At 38.8% G+C, this 26242-nt stretch overlaps 1 protein-coding gene across 1 annotated transcript; it reads right to left on the bottom strand.

Annotated features, from left to right (window-relative positions):
- Positions 1-16631: 16631 nt before the first annotated feature.
- On the bottom strand, positions 16632-24523 carry LOC135849890 (double-stranded RNA-specific editase Adar-like). Its single transcript, XM_065370526.1, has 5 exons — positions 24366-24523; positions 24195-24287; positions 22537-23794; positions 17529-18053; positions 16632-17439 (listed from the first exon to the last, which is right to left on the bottom strand). The coding sequence occupies exons 3-5, from the start codon at positions 23744-23746 to the stop codon at positions 16973-16975; spliced, it is 2202 nt and encodes a 733-aa protein (XP_065226598.1). The 5' UTR covers positions 23747-23794; positions 24195-24287; positions 24366-24523; the 3' UTR covers positions 16632-16972.
- Positions 24524-26242: the final 1719 nt, after the last annotated feature.

Genomic DNA, 26242 nt, shown 5'->3' on the forward strand with positions numbered 1-26242 from the left:
ACTGGTTCATCAATTTGCAACCAGTTAACAAAAATTACCTAAAAATTGGAGATTGAGAACAAAACTTGAAACAAAAGTTGTAGAACGTGAAAAATTACACAATTCTGTCTAATCACATTTTGAAACCGGTTCATTGCTGGTTCCCATTTAGCAACCAGTTTTTAACAATCACCTAAAAAATTGGAGATAGAGAAAAAAACTTAAAACAAAAGTTGTAGAGCGTGAAAAATTGAACCATTTTCGCTGATCGGATTTTGAAACCGGCTCATTAATTTGCAACCAGTTAACAAAAATTACCTAAAAATTGGAGATTGAGAAAAAATAAGCTTAAAACAAAAGTTGTAGAACGTGAAAAATTACACAATTCTGTCTAATCACATTTTGAAACCGGTTCATCAGTTCGCATTCGGTAACCATGTTTTGACAATCACCTAAAAATTGGAGACAGAGATGAAAATTTGAACATGATAGAGAAAAAAGTTTGAAACATAAGTTGTAGAGTGGGAAAAATTGAACTATTTTTGTACCTAAATTACATTTTGAAACCAGTTCATTAATTCGCAGCAAGCCATTGAAAAGATACCTACTGGGTTGCAAATTAATAGGGCTAGGATTTTTATGATGTATTAAACAAAGATACCTTTATTCTATGTAAGAAAAGTCTGGCACTTGTTCAATGGAAAATAGCATGTACGTAACACTGGCTGTCAGTGGGTTACGACTGCAAAAAGATAGCATAAGCCAAACGAAACGCGTAAATCATAACACAATTACCGTGGCAAAGAGTTATAATTCAGCTTAAGAAAGTTCACAAATTAAATAAAGAGATACACACAAAATGACAGAATAACGGTCTAAGTTCATTAAAGGTAAATACAATTATACGTCAAAGCACTCCCGACCACAAGAAATACATCAACATATAAATACCTCAGCACGAAAGTCTCAGCTAAACGTGGAACATATCTCAGCTGCAGCTACAAATACATTGATTTACGTAGCTCAACGTTCTCAGCTCTGGCCACATCTCGGTCCTAATGGACCTAGCTGCGCGCGCACGAACTTTGAAGAGCGCGAAGTTCAACTTGTCTCATAAGGAAACAGGTTGGACGCAATCCTACTCGCTACATTGCCCCACTTCTTGGAGCTTTCACGTAGAGGAAGAGTCACGAAGGATATCTTGAACTCAGCTTTGATGGTAATCAGCCTTGGTAGCGATAGGAAAGGCCCCTTGCCCCACTTCGTGGCTCTGTGGCTCAGCAACGTTGAACTCAGCGTAAAGTAATTAGAAAAATTTTGAAAATTTAGAAAAATGAAAGATTTTTGCGGAAAAGGCCACTAATTCTAAACATATGGTAACTTAATTTATGTGGTCTGAGTTCACAAAACAAAAAAAAAAACAACAGCTTAATACTAAGAAAAAAAAAAAAATGATGCAACGTCTCAACTACTCGGCAACAGACAGACAACTACAATGCAACAAAGAAGGAAAAATATCTACACAGAGTAATTACAACCTAATATTACCGCTTAACGATGCTTCTTCACCGGCTGCTTTGAGATTGATGAGTAGACCAGTGATAACGATTTTTCTGTTCTATGTTTCAGGTACCTGGAGATGAACCGTATGGAGATTTGACAGTTGGCAGATGGAATGCCAATACGACAGCAACGTGCTATCTCGCCATGGAATTGACTACGTACAAAACAAGCTAGTAATGGACTACCATTGACAAGTACGAAACTCGGCGAGGAAATTGGCACGGGAAGTATTTTTTAACGTATAATACTTGCAATTGAAAACGTCGTATACTTTGTGTTTCGTGTCTTTTCAGGTTGCTGGAGACTGGTCTCGAAGTTGAAAATCTCATCTCAATCTCTGCACACCGGATTTTCAGCATTTCTTCAGGTAATTTTCTTTTTTGACGTAAAATAAATAAAAAATAAAAAAAAATACAAACAGGTTTGACAGTCGAACATATAACAGGAACTTTTATTCAACTCAGCTTCGTTGATTCAAAAAAAAAATAGAATAACTTTTATCAGCTCATTGCCTTCGAGCGGTCAAACAAAATACACGTAAGTTTTTTGGAAAAAATAATAAAATAAAAAAAAAAACAAATCGAAAAATACATCAGCTCATTACCTTCGAGCATTTTTGAAATTTCGGCACATACTAATTGGTACGAAAAAAAAAAAAAATAAAAACACAACGAAATAGAAATTTAGGAACGAGTCAACCAAATATTTACAAAAATAATACGAACAATAACAAAATAATAGATTTCAGCTCAAGGAACCGACTCAGCTATTCGAACGTTGATTTTCTCAGCGCCTCTCATTTCTATCGCGCTCAGCATCGTGATCTTGCTCTCGAACTCGGTGCTCATCTTGATTCTCATCATACTGGTCAGCCGGTTGATTTTGATTTTGAGGAGGCGGATTCAACCAAAACAACGAGATCTCGAGGTGCTGCTCCTCACGGAGGAAGGGTATTCCCTGTCCGTTAACGTGTTGAGGAGGGCACCGGCTTATGACATGATTCGCAGCTCGTTGAATAGCGAACAGTCTGGGGAAATGATCTCGTGCACTTTCCTCCCAGAAGTTTGCCAAGTTGGCTCTATCCTCCGAGCAGTCTGTCCAGGTTGCCATGGGCATCGCGTGTATTGCCGTTACACCGCGATCGCGTAGGAATAATAACAGCTTTTTTATCCAGGCCCTTGTCGCCACGTCGCCGCTTCTTTGTACATCGAGATTTCCGGCCGCGAGTATGATCTTCTTCGGGAACTCAGCTGGGTCGATTGTTTTTAAATTTTCAATCAGATCTTCTATCTTGATCCCGTACCTCAACGTCCAGCAGTACCTATCCAGCTGTCTCAGCAAGCCATCGGTCATTCTGGCGTAATCCCTGACCACACCATAAACGACACCATCACCGATTAATAGGTGTTCATTACAGAACGCCAAAATCTGGTCACCTCTGTACCAGGCCAGATGGATTATACCAGCTACGTGAAAAATCTCATAATTTGGTGTATGGACTTCATGTTCGATAGGCCAATTCGCGTAGTACCCATCTCTTACGATGATGTTACTGATATTAAATCGGTTGATTGGAAAATCAGCCCATACTACTCCGAAATCGCTCGTTGACACCCGGACGTCCCTGTCGTTTTCATACTCCAAACCATCAACCATTCTGTTGTTATACTTGTCTCGCGAGAACTCTGACGTGTTCTCACGGTAGCGGAAGTTCAGGTGACTCTGTTCGGCTCGCAAAAGCGCGCTGCGGCCGGGTTGATCTCTTTCCTGCTGTTGGTCGCGTAACAGAGCACTACGACCTGGTTGGTTGCGTGCTCGCGGGCAGTCCGGTCTGTGTCTCTCAGCGGAACCGTTCGATTGATCACGTTGGCGTCGGTCTTGTCGCTCTTCCGAATTGCTACGTCGTCGCCGCGACTGTTCACATCTTCGAACCGAAGGTGGTGGCGATCTTCTCGCCGGAGAGCGTCGCGCCGGAGAACGTCTCGCAGGAGACCGACCTCGTTGCTTTCTTCATCGCTGCGATAGTTGCGATGAGTTCCGTCGCGGTTTTTCTATGTCTCTCAGCAACTTCTTCGAAGGTATCGCACTGCTCCCTTACCTCCGCTATTTCACGCCTCAATCTGCGATTTTCGGCTGCTATCACGTCGTACTGATCATTTAGGCGTTCGGACTCGAACACTACGTCTGAACATTGGTCCGGAGCAAGTACGGTATCGCAACCCTCGTTCCGGCAGCAGCGTGGTTTCGGAGCATCGGGCCGGCCTAGAACCATGACGTGTGTGAGTGCATCAAAGCACGAGCGATGATACACGTGATTACACCACGAAATGCACGCTGTGGCATCGTTCGCTACACAGCCGTCGTCCGTAATCGAGTGGTGGCACTTTGGGCACACCGCAAATGTCCGAATTGACCGCTCCATCTCTTCACTGTAAACAAACACAATAAACACCCGGTTTTAGCCAGAGTCCCCAATCTTTGCGTTTTTTCAACCTCGAAACAGCTTTCAGCGCTCAGCTCGTGTACACCACAGAATCTCAATAAAGTATTCAACACTCATCTTACCTTTCACTATCGATTTCCGGTGACTCAACGATATCCATATTCTCAGCTAAATTATTACCGCCATCTTGGACGCCGTTTCCACCTTGTAATTCCTCGTCCGACATTCTTGATTCCGTTGATTCTTCGTTTGTCGCTCGAAATTCACTCGTATTCAGCTCACGAACCGCGTTGTCCACGATCTCGCTCACTACATCTTTAATTACATCACTTTCGGCTTCCATTTCAACAAAATTTCACCGTGAAAAAATTCGCACCAAACAAAATTCAAATTTCAAACAAAGCAAACTTCGATCGTCACTTGCACAATGTTACCATACTAATGAAGCGTTCGCATTCTTTCCGCTTGCAACGAGTTCGTTGTTGGATCGGAGCACAATAGGCTTATCTTTTCCGATAACGCGTTGGTACGTTCGATAGCTTCGTCGCATTTCTTGGAATTTTGCGTTGCCTGATAGGTTGTCTACCCATTCACTTCGCAGGAGCATCTCTTGCACCACCTTTCGATAAAACTAGATATAATTTGGACTTGGGATTTTTTACACGGGGAATTTTCTTTTTTCAGCGTCAATCAGCTAGCGATGTTCTATTTTTCTTAGGTATTGGGTTTGAAATCTCCAGTTGTATCGTGAGATGAGTTTTGATTTTCACAGTTATTCTCAGCTTCCTTGTACTCGCGATAGATTCCAATGAAATTGACACGCTGATTCCAGTTGAGTTTTTCTAACATGATATAATTCACCGATTTTTCTCTCAACTTAGCTTTTTTCTTTTCAGGTGGTTTTTCAGCTTCCGGTAAAGGATTTTTTCTCGGTCTACCGCGTTTTTTCTTCGTTTCTTCAGCATCTTTTTTGAACTGTTCGAAGATTTTTGGGATTTTAATCGTCTTTTTCAGGCAAGCTTCGAGTTTTTCACTTTCTTTTTTGTCCAACTTACGTCTGAGACGTTTTTTAACTTGGATAAACTCAACTTCATCTGAGTCGCGTATGATAGGTTCAGCCTTGCTCTCTTCTATCTCAGCTTCTCTTGCAAGTTGCTCAGCAGCTCGAATATGCACTGGATCGCTTGTGTCAGCATTCCTATCTCTCGGTGGTCCACGTGGGCGAGGTTCAGGAATCACTTCCAGCTCCTCCTCCACTTCCGATTGTGGCTCAGCAAATTCCAGTATTTGCTGTTTCAGCGTTCTTCAGTCGATTGATGATTTCAACCTGGCATTCTTGCGAATTTCTTGCTGCTGGTCTTTGCTGAGATAGGTGATGATCTGCCGAGTATTTACTATTTTTTCGTCGTTAGCGTTGGCTATGTTGCGAATCATGTAGCAGTTTTTTCCAGTTCTCTGAACTATACGAAAAGGGCCAGTTCTTTTTGGTAACAGTTTGAGTGACAATCTGTCTTCATATTTTGATTGTCTGTGTGACGTCAGCATAATCATATCATCAACTTCAAATACACGTATATCCGGATGTAGGCGATTATAGGCAATTTCGTCATCTATAGCCTTTTGCTGTCTTTTTTCACGTATGAGATTTATCATAGCTTGATGCTCATCCATGTCTTCAATACGTTGAAGGTGCACTTCTTGAGTGTAGACAGCTTTACGTGCCAATTTATCAGCCATGATGTTGTTATGGTCATCTTTGCGTGCATAGACGTGTCTATACTCGATGATCTCAAACTGTTTTTCCAATTCCAGTATTTCTTGAAAGATTTCTTTGTGGTGAACTGGTTTTTTCGCCGCATTCTTCCAGTCATTCAGCTGCCAACGTTTCACTTCGTGGGTAATTGCGTTAATTAGGTAGTTCGAATCCGAGAAAACCTTCAGCTTTTTGCGTTGATATTTAATTGCATATTTCATCGCAGTTCTCAGCGCGATGATTTCAGCTAAGTTGTTGGTGTTGCGATATTGCGGATGCTGTACTCGCTCGGAGATGTTTTTTAGGCCTTCTGTGTGCCAACACACCCCTATGCCTGCAATCGCATCATCCGAGCCATTTCCAGCGCATGCCCCATCAACGGCGACCCATGTAAATCCCTGGGGGTCTTCAATGAATTCCTCAGGGGACATTCCCGCCGCATCTAGTTGTGCACTGTCGATTGAGTCAACTTGCTCAGCAACAATTCTTTCGCGTAGTTTCGTGAGTTCAGCTTTAGGGTCTATCTTCACTTTGGTGGTAGGTAGCGCCTGTGCTAAGTCATCGTTCTTGCCCCATACAGCATTCGGAGTAATACCTAGGTCTGTTGGGGTACTATTTATTTCATCTTGTATTTGCTGCACATATTGGTGCCAGGCTACGTGTGTCTCAGCTCCTCGTGACGAGTAATTCAACTTTACACGCATTCTTTCACCAATTGTGCGCATTGTGCGTTCCACCAGGCTTGACTGCGGATTGTAGGTAGTCGTGTGTGAGACTTTGATGTTATGTCTCGTCAGCAAATCGTTCCAGTCACCACTGGTAAACTGTGTACCATTGTCTGTGATGACCTTTCTGACCTTAAATCCTTCTCCTTCAATCTCAGCTAGTACCTCTTCCATGGCTTGGACCACCATTTCTTTAGGTATTTCCTTGAGAGCTTTCAGCCATACGCGTCCGGTGAACACATCTTTTACGACAAGTAGGTAGTGGGGAGAATCTTCACTATTTGCAACTGAGCCCCAAATATCAGCACTCAGCACATCAGCCATGGTGTGTGCTTCAATTCTTCCAAATTCGAGTCTTTTTTTCTCACCAAACGATTTATTGCCTTTGCACACCATGCACTGGCTCGTAATCAATCTGATTTCTTGAATAGGATTCGGCACGTAATAATACCTGGAGCAGATAGCTGCAACCTTAGTTGCGCCAACGTGTCCATATTGTTCATGTAGGTGTCTAATCGTATCACGGAATAGAGCATCTGGCAACACTGGTACAGCACCACCATCGTCGTATTTCCGATACAGCATCTTTTTACCATCTACCGTACGAATCTCATACTTTTTCTCGGATTGCCTTTTTGCTCGTTTTTGGCGTTTATTCAAATCAGGTTCAAATTGCTCCAGCTTACGCATCATTTTGGACGCCATTGGATCTTTCTGTTGAAAAATATCAATGCGTTGCAGCTGATCTACGAGTTGTTTTGTTACGATGTCTTTAAACTCATCTTCTTCTTCTCGTTGGATCATGTTGGTCCAGGTGATGCTATTCAGCGTAAGTTCAGGTATTTCATCCTTATACCATTTCGAGCGATTCTTTTTTAAGTCATAAATTGGGTTGTACGTACACAATTCACATATCCATCCTCCAGCTTTTCGGTGAATTTGAGCCATAGCATCGAATTTCTTTACTATAGGCAGCAAATCTTTTCTCACATGGAGTCTGGATCCGTGTATCCATAGCTGGAGTTTCTGTATAGCGTTCACGAGCGTATACATCTCTTTCTCAACTATTGTGTACGGTTTTTGATGTGGTTTAAATTGGTGGGAAACAAACATGACGACTTGGTCTTTTCCATCGACATGTTGAAACAGGCAGGCGTTCATGGCATTTTCTGTTGGGCATGTATCGAGATATAGGTCATGCCCCGGTAGGGGGGGTAGGAGGGAGAAATCTTTGAGGTATTCTTCTTCTAACTTCAGTACCGCCTCTTCCTGCTCTGCGCCCCATTCCCATGGTACCGCGTCTCTGGTCAGCTGAAGCAAAGGTTCAATGATCTCAGCATAATTTGCGATGAATCGCTTATACAGCTGCGTCATACCTATCAGCTCTTGAACTTGTTTAACATTCTTGAGTTTCAGCTTTCCATCGACGAGGTGCGCCATCTTGTACACAGCGAACTTTTCGCGTTTCTTATCTTGCTTGCTGATTTTACGATGCGATAGTTCAAACCCAAGATGATCAGTTGATTTTTGGAAAAATTTTGTTTTATGGACATTCAGCTTTAATCCATTTTCGCGTAATTTACCGAGAGTCCATTTCAGCAGTTCTAACATTTCGTCAAAAGTTTGCGATCTCAGCAGAATATCGTCTACATACTTGGACACCCCTTCTTTGTCTGTAATTACACGGTTGATCATTTTCACGAACTCAGCTGATGATATTTTGAGCCCGTATGGCAAGCGCTTGAATTGGTAAACTCTACCATCTACCTGGAATGCGCAATATTTTCTGGAATCCTTATGCAGCAAAAGCTGCCAGAAACCACTCACGAAGTCCAAGGACGAGAAGAATTTAGCCTCACCATCATCCGTTACGATTCTATCGAGTAGGCCCGCTTCCGTGTAGTTTTCTTCAAGCAGCGGATTTAAATCCACTGGGTTTAGGCACAGTCTATACTCGCCATTTTTCTTGATGTTTATCACGAGTGGATTGATGAAAGTTGAATCCGAAGGTTCAATGACCCCGATTGCGAGCATAATTTCAATTGCGTGTCGAACTTCAGCCATCAGCTTGTTTGAAGGGTTGTATTTAGGCCCTCTGCGCTTTGGTATGTTATCTGGATCTTTAAACACCAATTTCACTGTAGTGTTTTTTGCTTGGCCAGGGTACCTGCTGAATACGTCATCGAAATCTTTCAGCTCCCTATGCCCCCGATCATGCTGCTCTTCAGAGATTGAGCCATCTTTGAGCAATTCGTCGAGCCATTTTTTGAGGTTTTCCTTGTAAATTGGACCAGCATTGTCTTCATCTCCTGGTCTTAAGCCACGATATTGCCTAGCAATATTAGCGCGATTTATGATGAGCTCAGCTTCCTCTGCATAATCCTCATCTATGATGATTTTATTCAACGTCAGCCTTTCCTCGTATTCCTCGCGTTTCATGAATGGTATTTCTTCCCTTACTTTTTCACCAGGGGGTTGGCAATCAACTTTGTCTTTTTCCATGTCTGGAAAAATGCCTAATTTCTTCATCGTACGTGTACCAATGATGAAAGTTTGGTTACACTCTTCGAGTACGTAGAACGGTATTTTCAGCTCATGTGACCCAAATTGCATCGTTGGAACTATGACGTGTGAGAGAGTACGCGCGCGATTTCCATCGGCCACCAAAACTACCAATGGGCGATCCAATTTTATCCACTGGACATGGTCTTTATGTATGTCGTCTATCTCGCGAGCCATCTCACGTGACATCACATTAGGCACTGCGCCAGTGTCAACTTGGACTGGGTATTCTACGTCATTTATTCGCGTAGGAATAACACACGCCACTGTTTTCTCTTCTTCATCGTCATTCATTTGACCGGTGATTTTAGGGTCAGCCTGTTCCATTGTGACGACATTCTGTTTGTCAGCAAATTTTATGAAGTTGACTTTCAGCGGGCTCAGCTTACTGCCGGTTGACTCAACGCTTTTTGGCACCTCGCCAGTTGACTCAACTATTTTTACCGCATTCATCGCTAGCTCAGCATTTTCTTTCGTTGCGTCATCTTGCCCCGGTTCAATCACAATCTTCTTTTTCGCGTCTACGATCGCTTCCTCAGCTTTTTGCTTCATCTTAAGTCTCCAATCTGGGGTGAGGTTGTATGCTTTTGACTCATCTGCGAGGGTCGCTTTTACACCTTCGAAATCATCATTTTTCATCATTTCGCATACTACTTCTTTGACGCTCATAACCGGAAGTGTGGTGACTTTGGCAGTTACTTCTTTTTCGACATAGTATTCTCTGCCATCCGGACCTTTCACTTTTTCGTAGGTTTTTTCATGTGCAATCTGAACATCTTGAACTAATTTTGGTGGTTTGACGTTCTTGGATTCGTATTTGTTGTAAATAACACTCATCTCTTTGAATACTTCACGTTTTCGCTGGAAATGTGGATAGTAATTTCCCTTCTCATCTTTCTTGAATTTTTCGACAATAGGAATGACGTTGAATTTCTCGTCATGCGCAATGTTCAATTTTCCTTCTTGTTTTTTATCGTTTCTCAGCTGTAGGAAAACCGCCGCCGGTGACCACCACAGCGTGACCTTAGGGTCACTACAGGCTGCTTCAAAAGCTCTGTGGTATGCGTGGTAGCGATCCATGACAACTTGGTGGGCTCCAGGTTTAGGTGGTTTTACAACTGGGAACAATACGATGATTCTTTCGACGCTTTTTTCGAGTATACGATTGATAACACTCAGCAATAATTTTTTCAGCTTTTCGTGATCAATGCTTGCGTGATTCAGCTCATATTGCGCCATTGAGAGGATGACTTTTTTCTTGTCAAAGGTTACATGTTCGAGAGAATGATACAAATCCGTGAGGGTGATCTGGGGTCGTAGATACGTGCAATCTGTCTTTTTATGGTCAGGTATCGTACGAGATAGGTAACAGGCAAGCCCATCACCTACCAAATCAAAGTCATCATAGGGAAAAGGTTTTGCCGTTTCCGGCTTTACTGCGGAGTCGCAGACGTCGAGTTGTCGTTTCCCGAATCCTGATCATTGTCAGAATTCTTCTCAGCGTCCTCCTCAGGTTTTGATACCTTATTTATCACAATCGGATCTTTCTTAGTACCCGTTCCACCGCGATTGCGCTCAGCTTCGTCCCTCTTCTTTTGTTCTCTGAACTTCCTTATATAATCTTCCGAAAACTGCTTGGCTTCCTCTTGGGAGGGAGGTTTATTTCTTTTAGGACTACCTTTCTTCCTCGGTTGGTATTCTTCGAATTCACCTAACAGCTTCAGCTTTTTTGCGAAAAGGTCTTTGTCTGTCCTTTCAGCCCTATCTACTTTTCCTTTTAGGATGTTAGGCAGCTTTGCGTATATCAGGTTTATAGTCTGGAAGGAAGTCATCGAAGTTCTCCTCAAAATCTCGAACCAAGCTCTCAGCTGTCTGACAGTGTTAACCGAAGATGACGTGTCAAATTGGACGGCCTCAAACACGGTTTTCGCCTCATCCTGTTTTGCCTCACTCCAGGTGTGCTCAAGGAAGCTCTCGATCAACTCTTTGTAGGTTTTGCACTTACGTCCGTCTGATAGCCATGGTTTTGCATATTCATCTTTGACTAGCGCCAAAAACGTTGAGGACCAGCTCAACTCTATAGCATCGTATTGAGTCATCTTTGCTTCAAAGGCCTCGATGAAATCATATGGCTCATATCTGTTCTTTTCGTCATACACAATGTTTTGATCTGTGAAATTCGAAATTTTTATATGTCTCTTACTCGTGCCAAATTTCGACTCCTGTTGTTCTCCATCCGCGTACAGCTCATCTTGGTGCTCTTCGCGTTCATCGCTAGCTCAGCATTTTCTTTCGTTGCGTCATCTTGCCCCGGTTCAATCACAATCTTCTTTTTCGCGTCTACGATCGCTTCCTCAGCTTTTTGCTTCATCTTAAGTCTCCAATCTGGGGTGAGGTTGTATGCTTTTGACTCATCTGCGAGGGTCGCTTTTACACCTTCGAAATCATCATTTTTCATCATTTCGCATACTACTTCTTTGACGCTCATAACCGGAAGTGTGGTGACTTTGGCAGTTACTTCTTTTTCGACATAGTATTCTCTGCCATCCGGACCTTTCACTTTTTCGTAGGTTTTTTCATGTGCAATCTGAACATCTTGAACTAATTTTGGTGGTTTGACGTTCTTGGATTCGTATTTGTTGTAAATAACACTCATCTCTTTGAATACTTCACGTTTTCGCTGGAAATGTGGATAGTAATTTCCCTTCTCATCTTTCTTGAATTTTTCGACAATAGGAATGACGTTGAATTTCTCGTCATGCGCAATGTTCAATTTTCCTTCTTGTTTTTTATCGTTTCTCAGCTGTAGGAAAACCGCCGCCGGTGACCACCACAGCGTGACCTTAGGGTCACTACAGGCTGCTTCAAAAGCTCTGTGGTATGCGTGGTAGCGATCCATGACAACTTGGTGGGCTCCAGGTTTAGGTGGTTTTACAACTGGGAACAATACGATGATTCTTTCGACGCTTTTTTCGAGTATACGATTGATAACACTCAGCAATAATTTTTTCAGCTTTTCGTGATCAATGCTTGCGTGATTCAGCTCATATTGCGCCATTGAGAGGATGACTTTTTTCTTGTCAAAGGTTACATGTTCGAGAGAATGATACAAATCCGTGAGGGTGATCTGGGGTCGTAGATACGTGCAATCTGTCTTTTTATGGTCAGGTATCGTACGAGATAGGTAACAGGCAAGCCCATCACCTACCAAATCAAAGTCATCATAGGGAAAAGGTTTTGCCGTTTCCGGCTTTACTGCGGAGTCGCAGACGTCGAGTTGTCGTTTCCCGAATCCTGATCATTGTCAGAATTCTTCTCAGCGTCCTCCTCAGGTTTTGATACCTTATTTATCACAATCGGATCTTTCTTAGTACCCGTTCCACCGCGATTGCGCTCAGCTTCGTCCCTCTTCTTTTGTTCTCTGAACTTCCTTATATAATCTTCCGAAAACTGCTTGGCTTCCTCTTGGGAGGGAGGTTTATTTCTTTTAGGACTACCTTTCTTCCTCGGTTGGTATTCTTCGAATTCACCTAACAGCTTCAGCTTTTTTGCGAAAAGGTCTTTGTCTGTCCTTTCAGCCCTATCTACTTTTCCTTTTAGGATGTTAGGCAGCTTTGCGTATATCAGGTTTATAGTCTGGAAGGAAGTCATCGAAGTTCTCCTCAAAATCTCGAACCAAGCTCTCAGCTGTCTGACAGTGTTAACCGAAGATGACGTGTCAAATTGGACGGCCTCAAACACGGTTTTCGCCTCATCCTGTTTTGCCTCACTCCAGGTGTGCTCAAGGAAGCTCTCGATCAACTCTTTGTAGGTTTTGCACTTACGTCCGTCTGATAGCCATGGTTTTGCATATTCATCTTTGACTAGCGCCAAAAACGTTGAGGACCAGCTCAACTCTATAGCATCGTATTGAGTCATCTTTGCTTCAAAGGCCTCGATGAAATCATATGGCTCATATCTGTTCTTTTCGTCATACACAATGTTTTGATCTGTGAAATTCGAAATTTTTATATGTCTCTTACTCGTGCCAAATTTCGACTCCTGTTGTTCTCCATCCGCGTACAGCTCATCTTGGTGCTCTTCGCGGTCAGAATGGTGTCTGCTGCCAGTAGAAGCCGAATCTCTCCTACTTCTCTCCTCTCTAGATCTAGGCCTAGAGGGGCGTTGGAGTGACTTGCGTGGACCCACACGTTTCAACTGCTCAATTTCTCTCTCGAGTTCAGCGATCTTTTTCTCGAACCATCTATTCCGTTTCTGTTGAGCTACTGTTCGTTTGTAGTTGGCAGCAGTGGCCTGTAACGCCTTGATACTTCTGGCTTCAACTTGCTTCAACCTAGGCTCTAATTTATCGTGCTTTTCTTTGCACTTTTTCTCAGCTTTGGTTGAGCTTTCTTTTATCGACTTCCTTAGGTCATCAACTGCCATGTTTAGTTCTTCGTCATTGTCTTGCACGATTTGCTGAAGATCTTCTTTCGTCTTGTTTAGAGCTGACTCAACTTCCTTTATCGCTGACTTCGCATTCTCAGCGTTGGACAAACCATTTGAAATACAGTCGTTAATCTTTCGCGTACGAGCTAGCCATTGTTCTTCCACCATGACATCCTGAGGTACATGTTCTATCAGAGCACCCCCACTTATGCTTATGCATTCGCCAAAATGGGTAGGCGAAAAATCGTATACGTATTCCTGGGATTCATTCGCATCCTGGGAGTGTGGATTCAGTTGTAGATGATTTTGCTTCAGTCGTTCCAACACGTGGGGATCCATTTGGATATTCGGGCACTGAGCTAGAGGAGATTCTTCCTCATTGAATGACTTTTCACCTACGTCTTTGAATATATCCTCGAACAGTTTTTTCTCACTGTCGTCATAATACATTTCATCATCGACATTTCCTTCTGGCTTCGGAATTTTTTTCGGTGAACGCTTAGACCTGTTACTAGTTGACTGTTGGTGAATTTTTTCATTCGCATCTCTAGCCGCACTTCGTGAAGATTTTCTGGAGCCGGAATCGGATTCCTCTCCATACGGTTCATATTTGGGATTTGTTTTCGACGACATCGGGAAATGTTACGTAAATCGGTAGAATAAAAATAATCCAATAAATAAAGTCACGATTACTTACAAAGTGTCGTAATTTTATAGGTGAAGCAGGTTCACGCTCGACCTAACGGTTTTTTCTCGTTCAAGTTGAAGAGTGCTCAGCTCGAACAAAGGTTCTCGTGTGGCACGTCGCAACTTTCATCAACTTTTTTCCGGAATTTCAGCTGTTTTGCACCGGATTAATCAGCATAGAAGGCTGCTCGGTTTATTCTTCTTGAGCTGGAATTTACGTGGTTTACTGATCTGCTTTGTTTCAGGAACGTTGCAAACTCAGCTGCTGCTTCAGACTCAACTTTCAGCAGACACAAAATCGCGAATTTTTTACGTTAAAAATTACACGAATGCAAAAGAAAAATAAAGCACACACGAACGTAATCCGGGCGCCAATGTATTAAACAAAGATACCTTTATTCTATGTAAGAAAAGTCTAGCACTTGTTCAATGGAAAATAGCATGTACGTAACACTGGCTGTCAGTGGGTTACGACTGCAAAAAGATAGCATAAGCCAAACGAAACGCGTAAATCATAACACAATTACCGTGGCAAAGAGTTATAATTCAGCTTAAGAAAGTTCACAAATTAAATAAAGAGATACACACAAAATGACAGAATAACGGTCTAAGTTCATTAAAGGTAAATACAATTATACGTCAAAGCACTCCCGACCACAAGAAATGCATCAACATATAAATACCTCAGCACGAAAGTCTCAGCTAAACGTGGAACATATCTCAGCTGCAGCTACAAATACATTGATTTACGTAGCTCAACGTTCTCAGCTCTGGCCACATCTCGGTCCTAATGGACCTAGCTGCGCGCGCACGAACTTTGAAGAGCGCGAAGTTCAACTTGTCTCATAAGGAAACAGGTTGGACGCAATCCTACTCGCTACAATGATAGGTAATGCTTTTTTTGTAGCAACACCCTATTTTATTCCATTCTGAGACGAATGGTGAAAGTTGATAGTGCTTTTTCGCTTTTTTTTGGTGTAAATGCTTTAAAATGCTTATTTTGGTCCTAAAAGGCGGAAATGTTGCTTTTTTGGGGCTTTTTTTTATCGTCATTAGCGCTTTTTTTTTGGTAAAAAAAATGATAAAATTGAAGAAATTAGTTCCAAAAATACCTACAAAAAATTATCAACTTTTTGCACATTTTTGAAAATAAATAATAATTGTTGAAAAAAGATCAGTTCAAAAAACAAAGGGAGGAAAAACACAGAAATTAACAGATTCAAATTTCATTTGTCAATTTTTATTTTTTATTTTTTTAAATTTTTAGTTTCAGTTTTTTCCTTTTTTTTTTCATTTTCTTCTTTTCGTTCATTTTGGTTCAAGTTGTACTTATAACTATTTAAGGGAGGTATCTTGCTGAGTTTGAAAATACCTTCATTTTGATACATAACATGCTAGGATTTTTTTATAGCGCTTAAAAATCCTAGCCCTACAAATTAACTAGCCATTTTCAAAACCCGATCAGCAAAAATGGTTTAATTCGTCGCACTGTACAACTCTTCTTTCAGTTTCAAGTTTTTTTCTCTACCTACAATTTTAGGTGATTGTCAAGAACTGGTTGCTAAATGCGAACCAATGAACCGGTTTCAAAATGTGATTAGACAGAATTGTGTAATTTTTCACACCCTACAACTTTTGTTTCAAGCTTTTTTCAATATCTACAATTTTGGGGTAATTTTTGATAACTGGTTGCAAATTGATGAACCGGTTTCAAAATCTGATCAGCAAAAATGGTTCAATTTTTCACGCTCTACAACTTCTGTTCCAAGTTTTTTTCTCTATCTTCAATTTTTAGGCGATTATCAAAAACTGGTGGCTAAATGCGAACCAAGGAACCGGTTTAAAAATGTGGCTGAACAGAATTGTGTATTTTTCAAGCTTTCTTCTCGATCTCCAATTTTTAGGTAATTTTTGATAACTGGTTGCAAATTAATGAACCGGTTTCAAAGTCCAATCAGCGAAAATGGTTCAATTTTTTACACTCTACAACTTTTGTTTCAAGTTTTTTTTATCCGTCTCCAATTTTTAGGCGATTTTCAAAAACTGGTTGCTAAATGCGAACTAATGAACCGGTTTCAAAATGTGATTAGACAGAATTGTGTAATTTTTCACGTTCTACAACTTTTGTTTCAAGCTTTTTTCTCAAACTACAATTTTTGGGTATTTCTTGTTGACTGGTTGTAAATTAATGAACCGGTTTCAAAAAATTAATATCACGTTTTTGTCGCCTTGGTGTGTAGAGTAAATTGCGCCAGTAAAACCGGGTTTGAATTTTTTGAACAAATCGGTTTTTCAATTTGTGGACACCCTGAGCATGGGCCTGAAATATCCAAGGTTGCTTTTGAAAGCCCTTATTTTTCCCTACTCAACACCGTTTCATTCACCTCGCTAGCTCTCTCCACTTACACAAGAAATTGCCAAGGAACGTATTTTACTTTTTACATACGAAATGACGCAGTAACGCACGATCAAAAAAATTACACATCGTTAATCACCAAATTTTTTAATACTCGAAAACAAACTCGAAAAAAATGATCGAAGTAAAAAAAAAAAGAAAACAAGAACGAACAAAATGATGAAAAAAACTATTACATCTAAAATAATAATACAAAACATGAGAGTATCGCCGATTAAAAATAAGAAAAAAAGAAAAACGAATGTTATTAAATGGTATTTCCTTAAAACGAATATCACGCAATAATAAAACTAAAATTTAAACCTTTTTGCAGCTCTTTGAGGAAACAAAAATGAGAGGAAAAAAATACACGCATAAAAAAATGAGAATCAGTAAATCAATGAGAATGACCGCGAAATAAACACCGAAGGGCTAATTCAATAACCAAAATTATCGAATTTTTCAAGAAGAAATGAATCCGATTCCTTGGATTTTCTCAACCATTGGCCCTTCTGTCTGGTTTTTAAAGCTTGAAAAAATACGTTTTTAGCGAGTTGATATTCCAACGCTTTCTCTTTGTAAACGAGATAAGAGATCGAGACTGCTTTGGCTAACTCGGTATTCTTAAAAATAACTACATATATATCTAGGAACTGTTTGAATAAATGCAGCTTAGATAAACGCGATACAGAATCTAGCGAAGTTAGACCAGTTTTGGTTTTGATGAATTCCACCGTCGGATCGCACTCTATCCAATTCATGCACGATTTGCCGGGCTTAACGTTTATAACTATTCTGCTACTGGTAATACCTTCGATGGCTGGTTTGTTCAGTTTGTACGAAGACGGCAAATTTTTCAGCTCGTCACTCTGGACTCTTTCGTACAGAGCTCTCTCTAAATTACCTATAGGGCAAAATACAAAAAGGCGAATTTACACAGATATAGCGATAACGACACGTTAAATTGCATCCGAATAATTCGACGTTAGTTACCTTTATGAAAAATGTCGCCGATAAGTATGCCATCGAAATACACCGGCAGCAAGAAGTGCGACAAAAGTGCCCCTTGAGCGCCTAACACGTTGGAACGCATTAATTTGGCCGAGCAGCACATAAGAACCATCTGTTGACCTTTCATATAATCTTCGAACGTAGGACTGATATCGATATACTCGGTAACCGGTATGCCTCCCATTCCCGATTCCAATTTCACTCTCAGCACTCCTCGCTTTTCCACCAGCTTCGGCCTGTCTGGATTTTTGGCCGCCGAAAAACTAAATACACGGCCGTCTCCGCACGGAGCCGAGCTTACGTACAGGTAGAATTTCACTCCGTCTTTCACCCGGTAATATCCATTGTCGAGTAACTCAAGAATAGTGTCGTTGCTGCGGCTCAGAGAAAGATTGAGCTGGGAATACAAGTACAACATCAAACATCGTCTGCTTAATATTTCAGCGTGGCAATCGAACAGAACGCTGCCATCTTTCGATACGTGATCTCCGCGAAGACATTTATTTCCTGAAAACAAACGAACAGTCGGCGTTATTGGCGAAAATTTATAAGCAAGCTGAGATACTCGTATTTTTAAAACTACATACTATGTCTATTGTCTACGCATACGTAAGTAATTAAGTACATATTCGTTGAAACGAATGAAGGGATTGTACTCAAATTTTTCTCAAAAAAAGTAACTTTAGTAACCAAAAACGCTGAAAAAAGTAACCAAAAAAATTTTAATGTAAAAAAAAGTGGCAACCAAAAAGCTTCAATGCAAGCAAAACCTTACATTTCACTTTAGATTACAAAAAAAACAAACAAAACAAAACGTAACGACAAATTTCAACAGCAATTTTTTCAAAAAACACAGAAAAAATATCAAAATTCGAATAAAAACCATTTTTGAAAAAAAAACTAGCAAAAGCTCAAAACGAATAATTATCAACATTTCGAAAGTAACCTAAGTACTAGTAGATCAAAATGCAAAAAGAAAACAAGAAAAAAATATTGGATTCCGGAAACATAATCGAAAAATGTGTTAAACTACTGAAAAAATTGCAAAATTGAAAGAAGAGGGGGAAGTCTACCGAAACAGGAAGGAACGAAATTTAATCATTTATTCAAAATCAGTTTAAAAAATCAAACACAAAAATTCCAATTTGTAAAATAGCAGAAATGTTGACATGAGCGAGGATTTGATGAAAAAAAAATATTTTAGTGGTGTTGAGAAATAATAAACAATGATTTGTAAAAAAAAATTCCATAAATAAGAAGAATTATTTTAGAACGGGAAACTTATTAAAAATCAATAAGAAAGGGCGGTGGGGAGGGGGGGGAGGAATTGAAACTCAAATTTGGAAAAAAATGATTTGTGAAAATGATTTTAAATTTTCTAATACAAAAAAATGTACCTTATTGCTTCAAAAAGAAAAACAATCCTCCATCAAAACTGTCAAAAATTGACATGACTCAAAAAAAATGGGAAAAAAGTCACAAAATTTTTGATTGACAGGTCAGCCGAAATCTCAGATTTTGCGTTCCAACACAGGACTAGCATACAATTTTTTAAACCGTACAATGGTAGATCGAAAGAGCAGGCAAAAATTCATCACTTGTCAAAATTTCAAGGGCTAAAGTGCGTTTTTCGATTTTTGGCGAATTTTTAAAAATCAAATTTAGACCAAAAATGAGGGAAAAAATCAAAATTTTACCAAATTGACCAAGAAAGCTGAAATTTGAGATATACCCTATTTTCGACCTGCCAAATTGATTAGAAACTGTTTCAACCCGTTTTGACCAGTTCTGGAGCCTCCAGCAGACTTTTAAAACTCGAAATTCTCACAAAATGTCATCAAATGGAGTTGGAAAGCCGAAATTAATTCTGCAAACTGACTTCAATACGCCGAGAAGTCGACTGCAGATAAATTTCAAGTCGTTTTGGAGCCTCCAGCAATTTTTTTGAAAATTACTGGAGCCTCCAGTAAATTTTTGAAACTTGAAAAATTTCATCTAAATGGAGATGGAAAGCTGAAATTAACTATGCACCCCAATTTTAACACCCTCTGAAGACGACTTCAGGTGGGTTCAAGTAATTTTGGAGCCCTAGTGACTTTTTGAAAGGTTTCATGGCGTTTTTAGGAGAAATGAAATTTCCAAAAAGTAGCTGGAAGCTTCAAAACCACTTGAAACCACCATTAGTTTGCAGAGTAAATTTTGGATTGTTAACCCCATTTGATGAAATTTTGGGGAAATTTAAAGTTTCAAAAATCTGCTGGAGGCTCCAGTAATTTTCAAAAAATCTGCTGGAGGCTCTCAAACGACTTGAAATTTACTTGCAATTGACTTCAGAGCGTATTGAAATTAGTTTGCAGAATTACTTCCGGCTTTCCAACTCCATTTGATGAAATTTTGTGAGAATTTTGAGTTTCAAAAATCTACTGGAGGCTCCAGAACTGGTCAACACAGTTTGAAACCATTTCCAATCGATTTGGCAGGTCAAAAATAGGGTACATCCCAAATTTCAGCTTTCTAGCTCAATTTGGTAGAATTTTGATTTTCCCCCTCATTTTTGGCCTAAATTCGATTTTCAAAAATTCAACAAAAATCGAAAAAGGCACTTTAGCACTTGAAATTTTAACAGGTGATGAATTTTTGCCTGCTCTTTCGATCTACCTTTGTACAGTTTAAAAAATTCAGTGCTAGTCCCATTTCGGCAGACCTGTCAATCAAAATGGCCGCCATTTTGTAAGTAGGGCCACTTTTTTTTAGGAAAAGGGCTAGAAATGTTTCTTAGGGCTCTCCCTTTAAGAAAAAAGTTGTCTCGGAGGATCGGCAGGGGGGTGCAAGTGATCCTCAAGCAGCCCACCCCTACTATATTGAAATTGAGTGATAATGACGAAAACAAGAAGCAGAGCAAAAATCAAAATCTGGAGGGGAAAAAAAGTAGTCAAAATATAATTTTGAAAAACCTCTTCGTGATCATCTTTTAATAAATAAAAATCCATAAGTCCGTAAGAATAACACTCAAGAGCAAAATTCAAAATGAACCAACAAACAGAATTTTGTCAAAATTTAAGAAGTTGAAAAAAATCACGAGGATTCCAGAATAAAAATTCGATTTGAAGTAGAAAAACTCCCACCGAAAAAATTAGGGTAAAAAGCACTAAAATTTAAGAAAATATATCGCAAGAATTGAAAAAAAAACTCACGAAATTCAACGATAAAATTGCGAAAAATTCACAAAATCGTCGAAAAACTGGAAAATAAAAACTAAGAAAATTCAAAGATTAAAACTAGAAAAAAAATCTAAAAATCCTCAAAAGAATTCCAGATAAAACCATCAAGACTCAAAGTTCAAAAAAACTCTCAAAAACTTGAAAAAAAATCTGTAAACAGGGTAATTTTTCAAAAATTTTAGCAGAAAAAAATTACTAAAATCTGGTGCTAAATTAGAAGAAAATTTTTTAAGAAATCTCGAAAATTCAAGGGAAAAAAAGGTATTGACGAAATTAGAAACAAAAATTCAGGCAGAAAAGCGAATCAATAAAATTCGAAACAAAATTATTATCGAAATGATGAAAATGGAAAACTCTCGAAAATTCAGTTCTACAAAAGTCATTAAGAATTCTGAACAGAGAAGTCACGAGAATTAAAAGTTGATATAAATACGGGAATAAGATCAACAATTTTTTGAAAAAAATCATCGAAAATTTTTTAGCAAAACCCAAGAAGATTCAACAGAGAAAAATAATTCGAACTTGAAAAAAAAATTACTCAAAGAAAGAGGAAATCCGGAGGAACTTCCCTCAGAACTGGAAGGGAAGAGGAAAAGAGAGAGAGGTATCAAGGAACGAAAGATATCAAGGTGCAGAAAAATCCACCACAAAAGGTGAAAAAAAAAAAAACAAAGTCATCAAATCTTGAAGAAGCTTCCCTCTCTTAACGAAAAAAAATATCAAAATTCTACAAAAATGTGAGCAAAAAAATCACTTGATTTTTTAAAGCACAAAACACAAAAAAAACTGTTGAAATAAAAAAAATTTGGTCAAAAAATGACCACAATTTAGGACAAAACTATAGAATTGTGAAAATTCAAAGTTGATAAAGTCTGTCAAAACTGGAAAAACTTTGCCAAAATTTAAAAAAAGAAAAAAAATGGAAATTCCGAGAAAATCATCGAAAAACTTGAAAAAAGAGAACTCGCGAAAATTCAGAAAAATCACACCCATCAGAATAGGGAAAAATCTACAAAAATTTAAAAAAAAAGCTCACCAAATCGGCGAAGAAAAAAATTCACAAAATTCAAAAAAGGCCATCGAACCGAAATAAGGAGAAATCCCCACTATTTGAGCAATAAAATCACACAAGCTCGAGAGAAAATTTTTACGAAAAAATCACGAGAATTCGAGGTGATAAAATTGGGCAAAAATTCAGTCGAAAAAAAACATCAAAATTCAGAGCAAAATAATGGAAAAATTATTTTGGAAAAAAATCACCACCAAAATTCAAGATGTAAAAATCAATCAAACAGGGGAAAATCCACTAAAATCCATCGAGAAATTCATAAATAAATACCTGTCGAAATTAGAAAACCCTTAAGTACATTTTAAAAGAAAAAACCAACAAAAACTGAAAAAATAAAATTCGTAACGCTGAAAAAGCAGCGATGCCATTCAAATAAAAGCAATGTTTTTCTTTGAAGAATTTCGGATAAAATTTTGAAAAAAAAGGAAATTTGTAAAAAAAAAAGTAACTTTTAGTAACCACATTTTTAAAAAGTAACCGAGTACAATCCCTGTGAATGCCAAAATTACTCGTCCAGCCGTTTCCTTTCGCTTACGACGCACACATTTGCTACAAAATGAGGACGGATATTAGTACGCTAAAAATAAACGTAAAATAAATCTAACTCGTATTACGAGAGCTGTTAAAATACCACTATTATTAATTAGCAAAAAAAAAAAAAAAAAAAAAAAAATGGAAAATAAATATCAGTGAAATTTACCAGTACAAACGCAAATGACGGTAGCATTTGACATATCATTATTTTGAATCATTACAATGCCAGATAGCACACTGTACCTTTGCAAATGTTCGGGATATGATTGTACCACAGCATTGTATTTGTTCTGTACAAGAGACGCAATAATATCGCAAAAGTTGTAACATTGAGAGTTTTTCGGAGAGCAGTCTTGAGGCGAACATCGCGGCGTAGCGTTGAATTCGTCTTTAATGGTGCGTGTAAGCTTAACGCAATCGTAATCTTCCGTAGATGAAGATGATTGAGAGTACTCGTCTTGTTCTGAAATCGGACTTTCGGGCGCACCGTCGTCTCCGTAGGCAATTTTAGGAAACAAATCTCTCAACGCTTTCAGCGTGGCGTTGGTTTTAGCTTTCTTAATGCTGGACGAGCTCTCCGAGTACACTCTACCGTTGATGAATAAATGAGCTAAAAATTTGTGATCGTTGTCGTCGATCGGCACCACTTCGAAATAGAAAGAATCTCTTTCGTACAGCGTGTACAACGCGGTAATGGTATTCGGATTTTGGCACTCTTCTATGCCTAAAGCCTGCTTGACAACGCGCTCCAAAATGGTATGTTTGATTTCCTTTCTCTTGGGTGGTAACAGATGAGGATCGACGTGGATTCCGCAATCTCTCTTCATTTTCTTCGGCACGTTTCCGTTACTCGAATGATTCAGATGAAGTTTTGCGCATTTCGCAATCGCTTGTAAGGTCGTATCGTGCGACGGCGACGACTCGGAAACTTTATCGTCGTTGTGGCGATGAACCGTCGAAGTTTTAGTTTCTACGACGTTCGAATCATCAGCAACTATCATTGGAGTGGCTGGAATTTCATTTTTCGGCGACTTTTCAGGAGCTGTTTCTACAACGCCGAAAAACAAGTGCTTCAAAGCTTTCGTCGCAACGTCATTGCGAGCTTTCTTTTTCTGACTAGCGATACTCTCGAATTCCATACCATCGATGTACAACGTAGCTTTGAACGCGTTCTTCAAATCCGTAACGGTGATGAGAAAACTGTCTTTTTCGAACAACGCGTACAATGCGCCGATGGCGTTAGGATTGAAAACACTATCGTACACTTGCTTCAGTAGTTTCTTTAAAACTTCCGGTTTCACGTTTTTTCTTTTCGCCGGCATCTCGAGTGTAGTTTTGGATAAGGTGTTCGAAGTCGCGCCGCCGTTCATCGCCATTGTTATCGATTTTTTCACCCGTTTCTCAGCTAACGTATAACTTCATTTCTGTAATCAAGCAATAATATCGAGTTATTACCGAGATATTGAACATTTAACGCTAAAAATCGACATATCGTAACTAACTAGAAACTACAACGTTTTATTATTCTTTTTTATTGATAAGCAAAACGATAAAGGAGAGCGAGTGGATAGACTAGAAGTAACAACGCTTTACACCATGATGAGTTCACACTACTCGTGTAGATTATCGAGATCGGTGCACTTTTTCCCGAATGGTTACCAAATGCAGGTTAACTTTTATGTGTCTCACAACAACCGGTAACAGCATTTCCTAACAATTACTCGAATCCGCATCGAAACAGAATACTTATTGACCAACGATTTGGATACGAATACAATAATTACAATAACTTTGGTCTACTTGATTCCAAAATCATCAACTCACCCGAGAAAACGGTTTCATTCGGTTTTCAGCATCAGGTTCGTGTTATCAAAGACACTTCATAGCATGTGCCTTGCTTCTTAATTCATCATTTTCCTAATATTCGAGAAAAAACATACAGTTATTGTCGACATTAAGAAACAGAAATACTTGGGAAAAAAATAAAATGATTACCTGCAAGAATTCAATTAATTATAATTTTACTATACTATACTACGATGGAATGGAACTTGTTAATTATTAAAATATTTAAAATTATCACTCTTTCATCTTTTGATCTTTCACACACTCTTCATTCTTCAAACTTCAAAGCTTTTCCTCTTTCCAGAAATTTACAATCACAGACAAAAACGTTCAGTTCGTTTCGATTGCACTCACGTTCGCGAACGAGGAACGGCAAGTTCGCGAATCGCGAACGCAAACGGATAACGGAACGCGAAACGCATTCTTTTTTTTTTTGCCAGAACGCGATTCGTTTTGATTTTGATTGAATTGAACGCAAAGATCGAAATTTGAAAAATGAAAAATCAAATTTGCAACTCAAAATAATTATTTATCAGGGTCAGGGTGTCTCCCGGAATTTTTTGGCCGAGAAGGAGAATCACTATTCACTACCTTTTAACTTTTTTACTTCACTACCTTTCAAAAAAAATCACTGCCTTGCCCTTGTGCCTTGCAACTCAAGTTCCAACTTCCAAAATATTTTCAACCTCCCCCCCCCCTCTAACCACCCTACAAGAACGATTTTTCTTCTTTTTTTCGGTTGGACTAATTTATTACATTGAAGCTAACAACACGTTTTCATCAGTTCGAAATCAATTCAATGATTTTATAATCATTGCTACATTTTTATTCTAGTTGTTACTTGTTACAAATTTCTCATGTGTACATGTTTAAAAATAATAGGTACAAAATGAGCGAACTCGAAAAATCACGAATCAACTTATTCAACTATTTCGAGAATAAATTTCTTTCAAATAGGTACATTTATGAAAGATGAAGGATTTTTTTAAAAATTTTAGCAGTGATTTTTCAGGGTGTCTAGTCCAACAAAATTTCAAAATAAAAAAGCAGGACTTTAGCATGACATTTTTCAAACACTTGGGATTTTTCAAGAGGGGGAGGGGGTGGACGTGGCAAAATCTTACATTACATTAAAATTTTTCGCTTTTCTGATGTCTTCAAACATCCCAAGATTTTTTTCAAGCAAGCAGATGTCGAGAATATAATTTTGTCGTTTCAATTTTTGATTTTATTTTCACCTTTAAGGCCTTTGTTAGTGTAATAAAATTGGGCGAATAAAGAACTTTTTTCAAAATAAAAAATTTAAAAAAAATTAATGGAAAATTTGAACAACATTTGGAAAAAATATACCAATTTTTCGAAAAAGCTATCGAAAATTAGTATTTTGAAGGGTACAAAAACCTTGTGTTCTTGGGGGGTGAATGAAGAAGTTTATTATTTTTGCTTCAAAATTTTAAAACTTGCATGATTATTTTTTTTAAAAAAATTCCAACTTGAAAAAAAAGCAAACGAGCCCGAGTGAAGCGAGACCAAGAAAACGTTCAAAAATGCATGTTTCAAGAAGTAAAAAAAAAAGTTTTTTTTATGGAGGTAAGGGAGTAATTTTTTGATTAAAATTTCGAACATTTCTTGAATGTGAACAATAGGCTGCTTAAATTGAAAAAAAGAGCAAATAGCCCGAGCGAAGCGAGGGCAGAAGCTTTCAAAAATATGTAATTCAAGTTCTAAAAAAGTCAACAAATGAGCCATTTTTTTACAAAATTTTTCTTGTGGGAAAAATCGGATTTTCCGCTTATTCTCATTTTTTACTACCTTTTAAGCAAAATTGCTGAAAATCACTACTTTTTCACTACTTACTTTCACTGCCTGGTAGACGGGTGTTCATGCTTGTGAGTTTTTTCTTTCATCATAGTTACAGATAGTCTGATACTGACATTGGTAACTTCCTAAAAAGCTCAAAGGAATAAAATAAAGAATTCTCATTGTCTTTATATTATTTTAAACGAATAAAACTGTGTTGTTTGTTC

Source organism: Planococcus citri, chromosome 1 (genome assembly GCF_950023065.1).
Source record: "Planococcus citri chromosome 1, ihPlaCitr1.1, whole genome shotgun sequence".
Lineage (NCBI taxonomy): Eukaryota > Metazoa > Arthropoda > Insecta > Hemiptera > Pseudococcidae > Planococcus > Planococcus citri.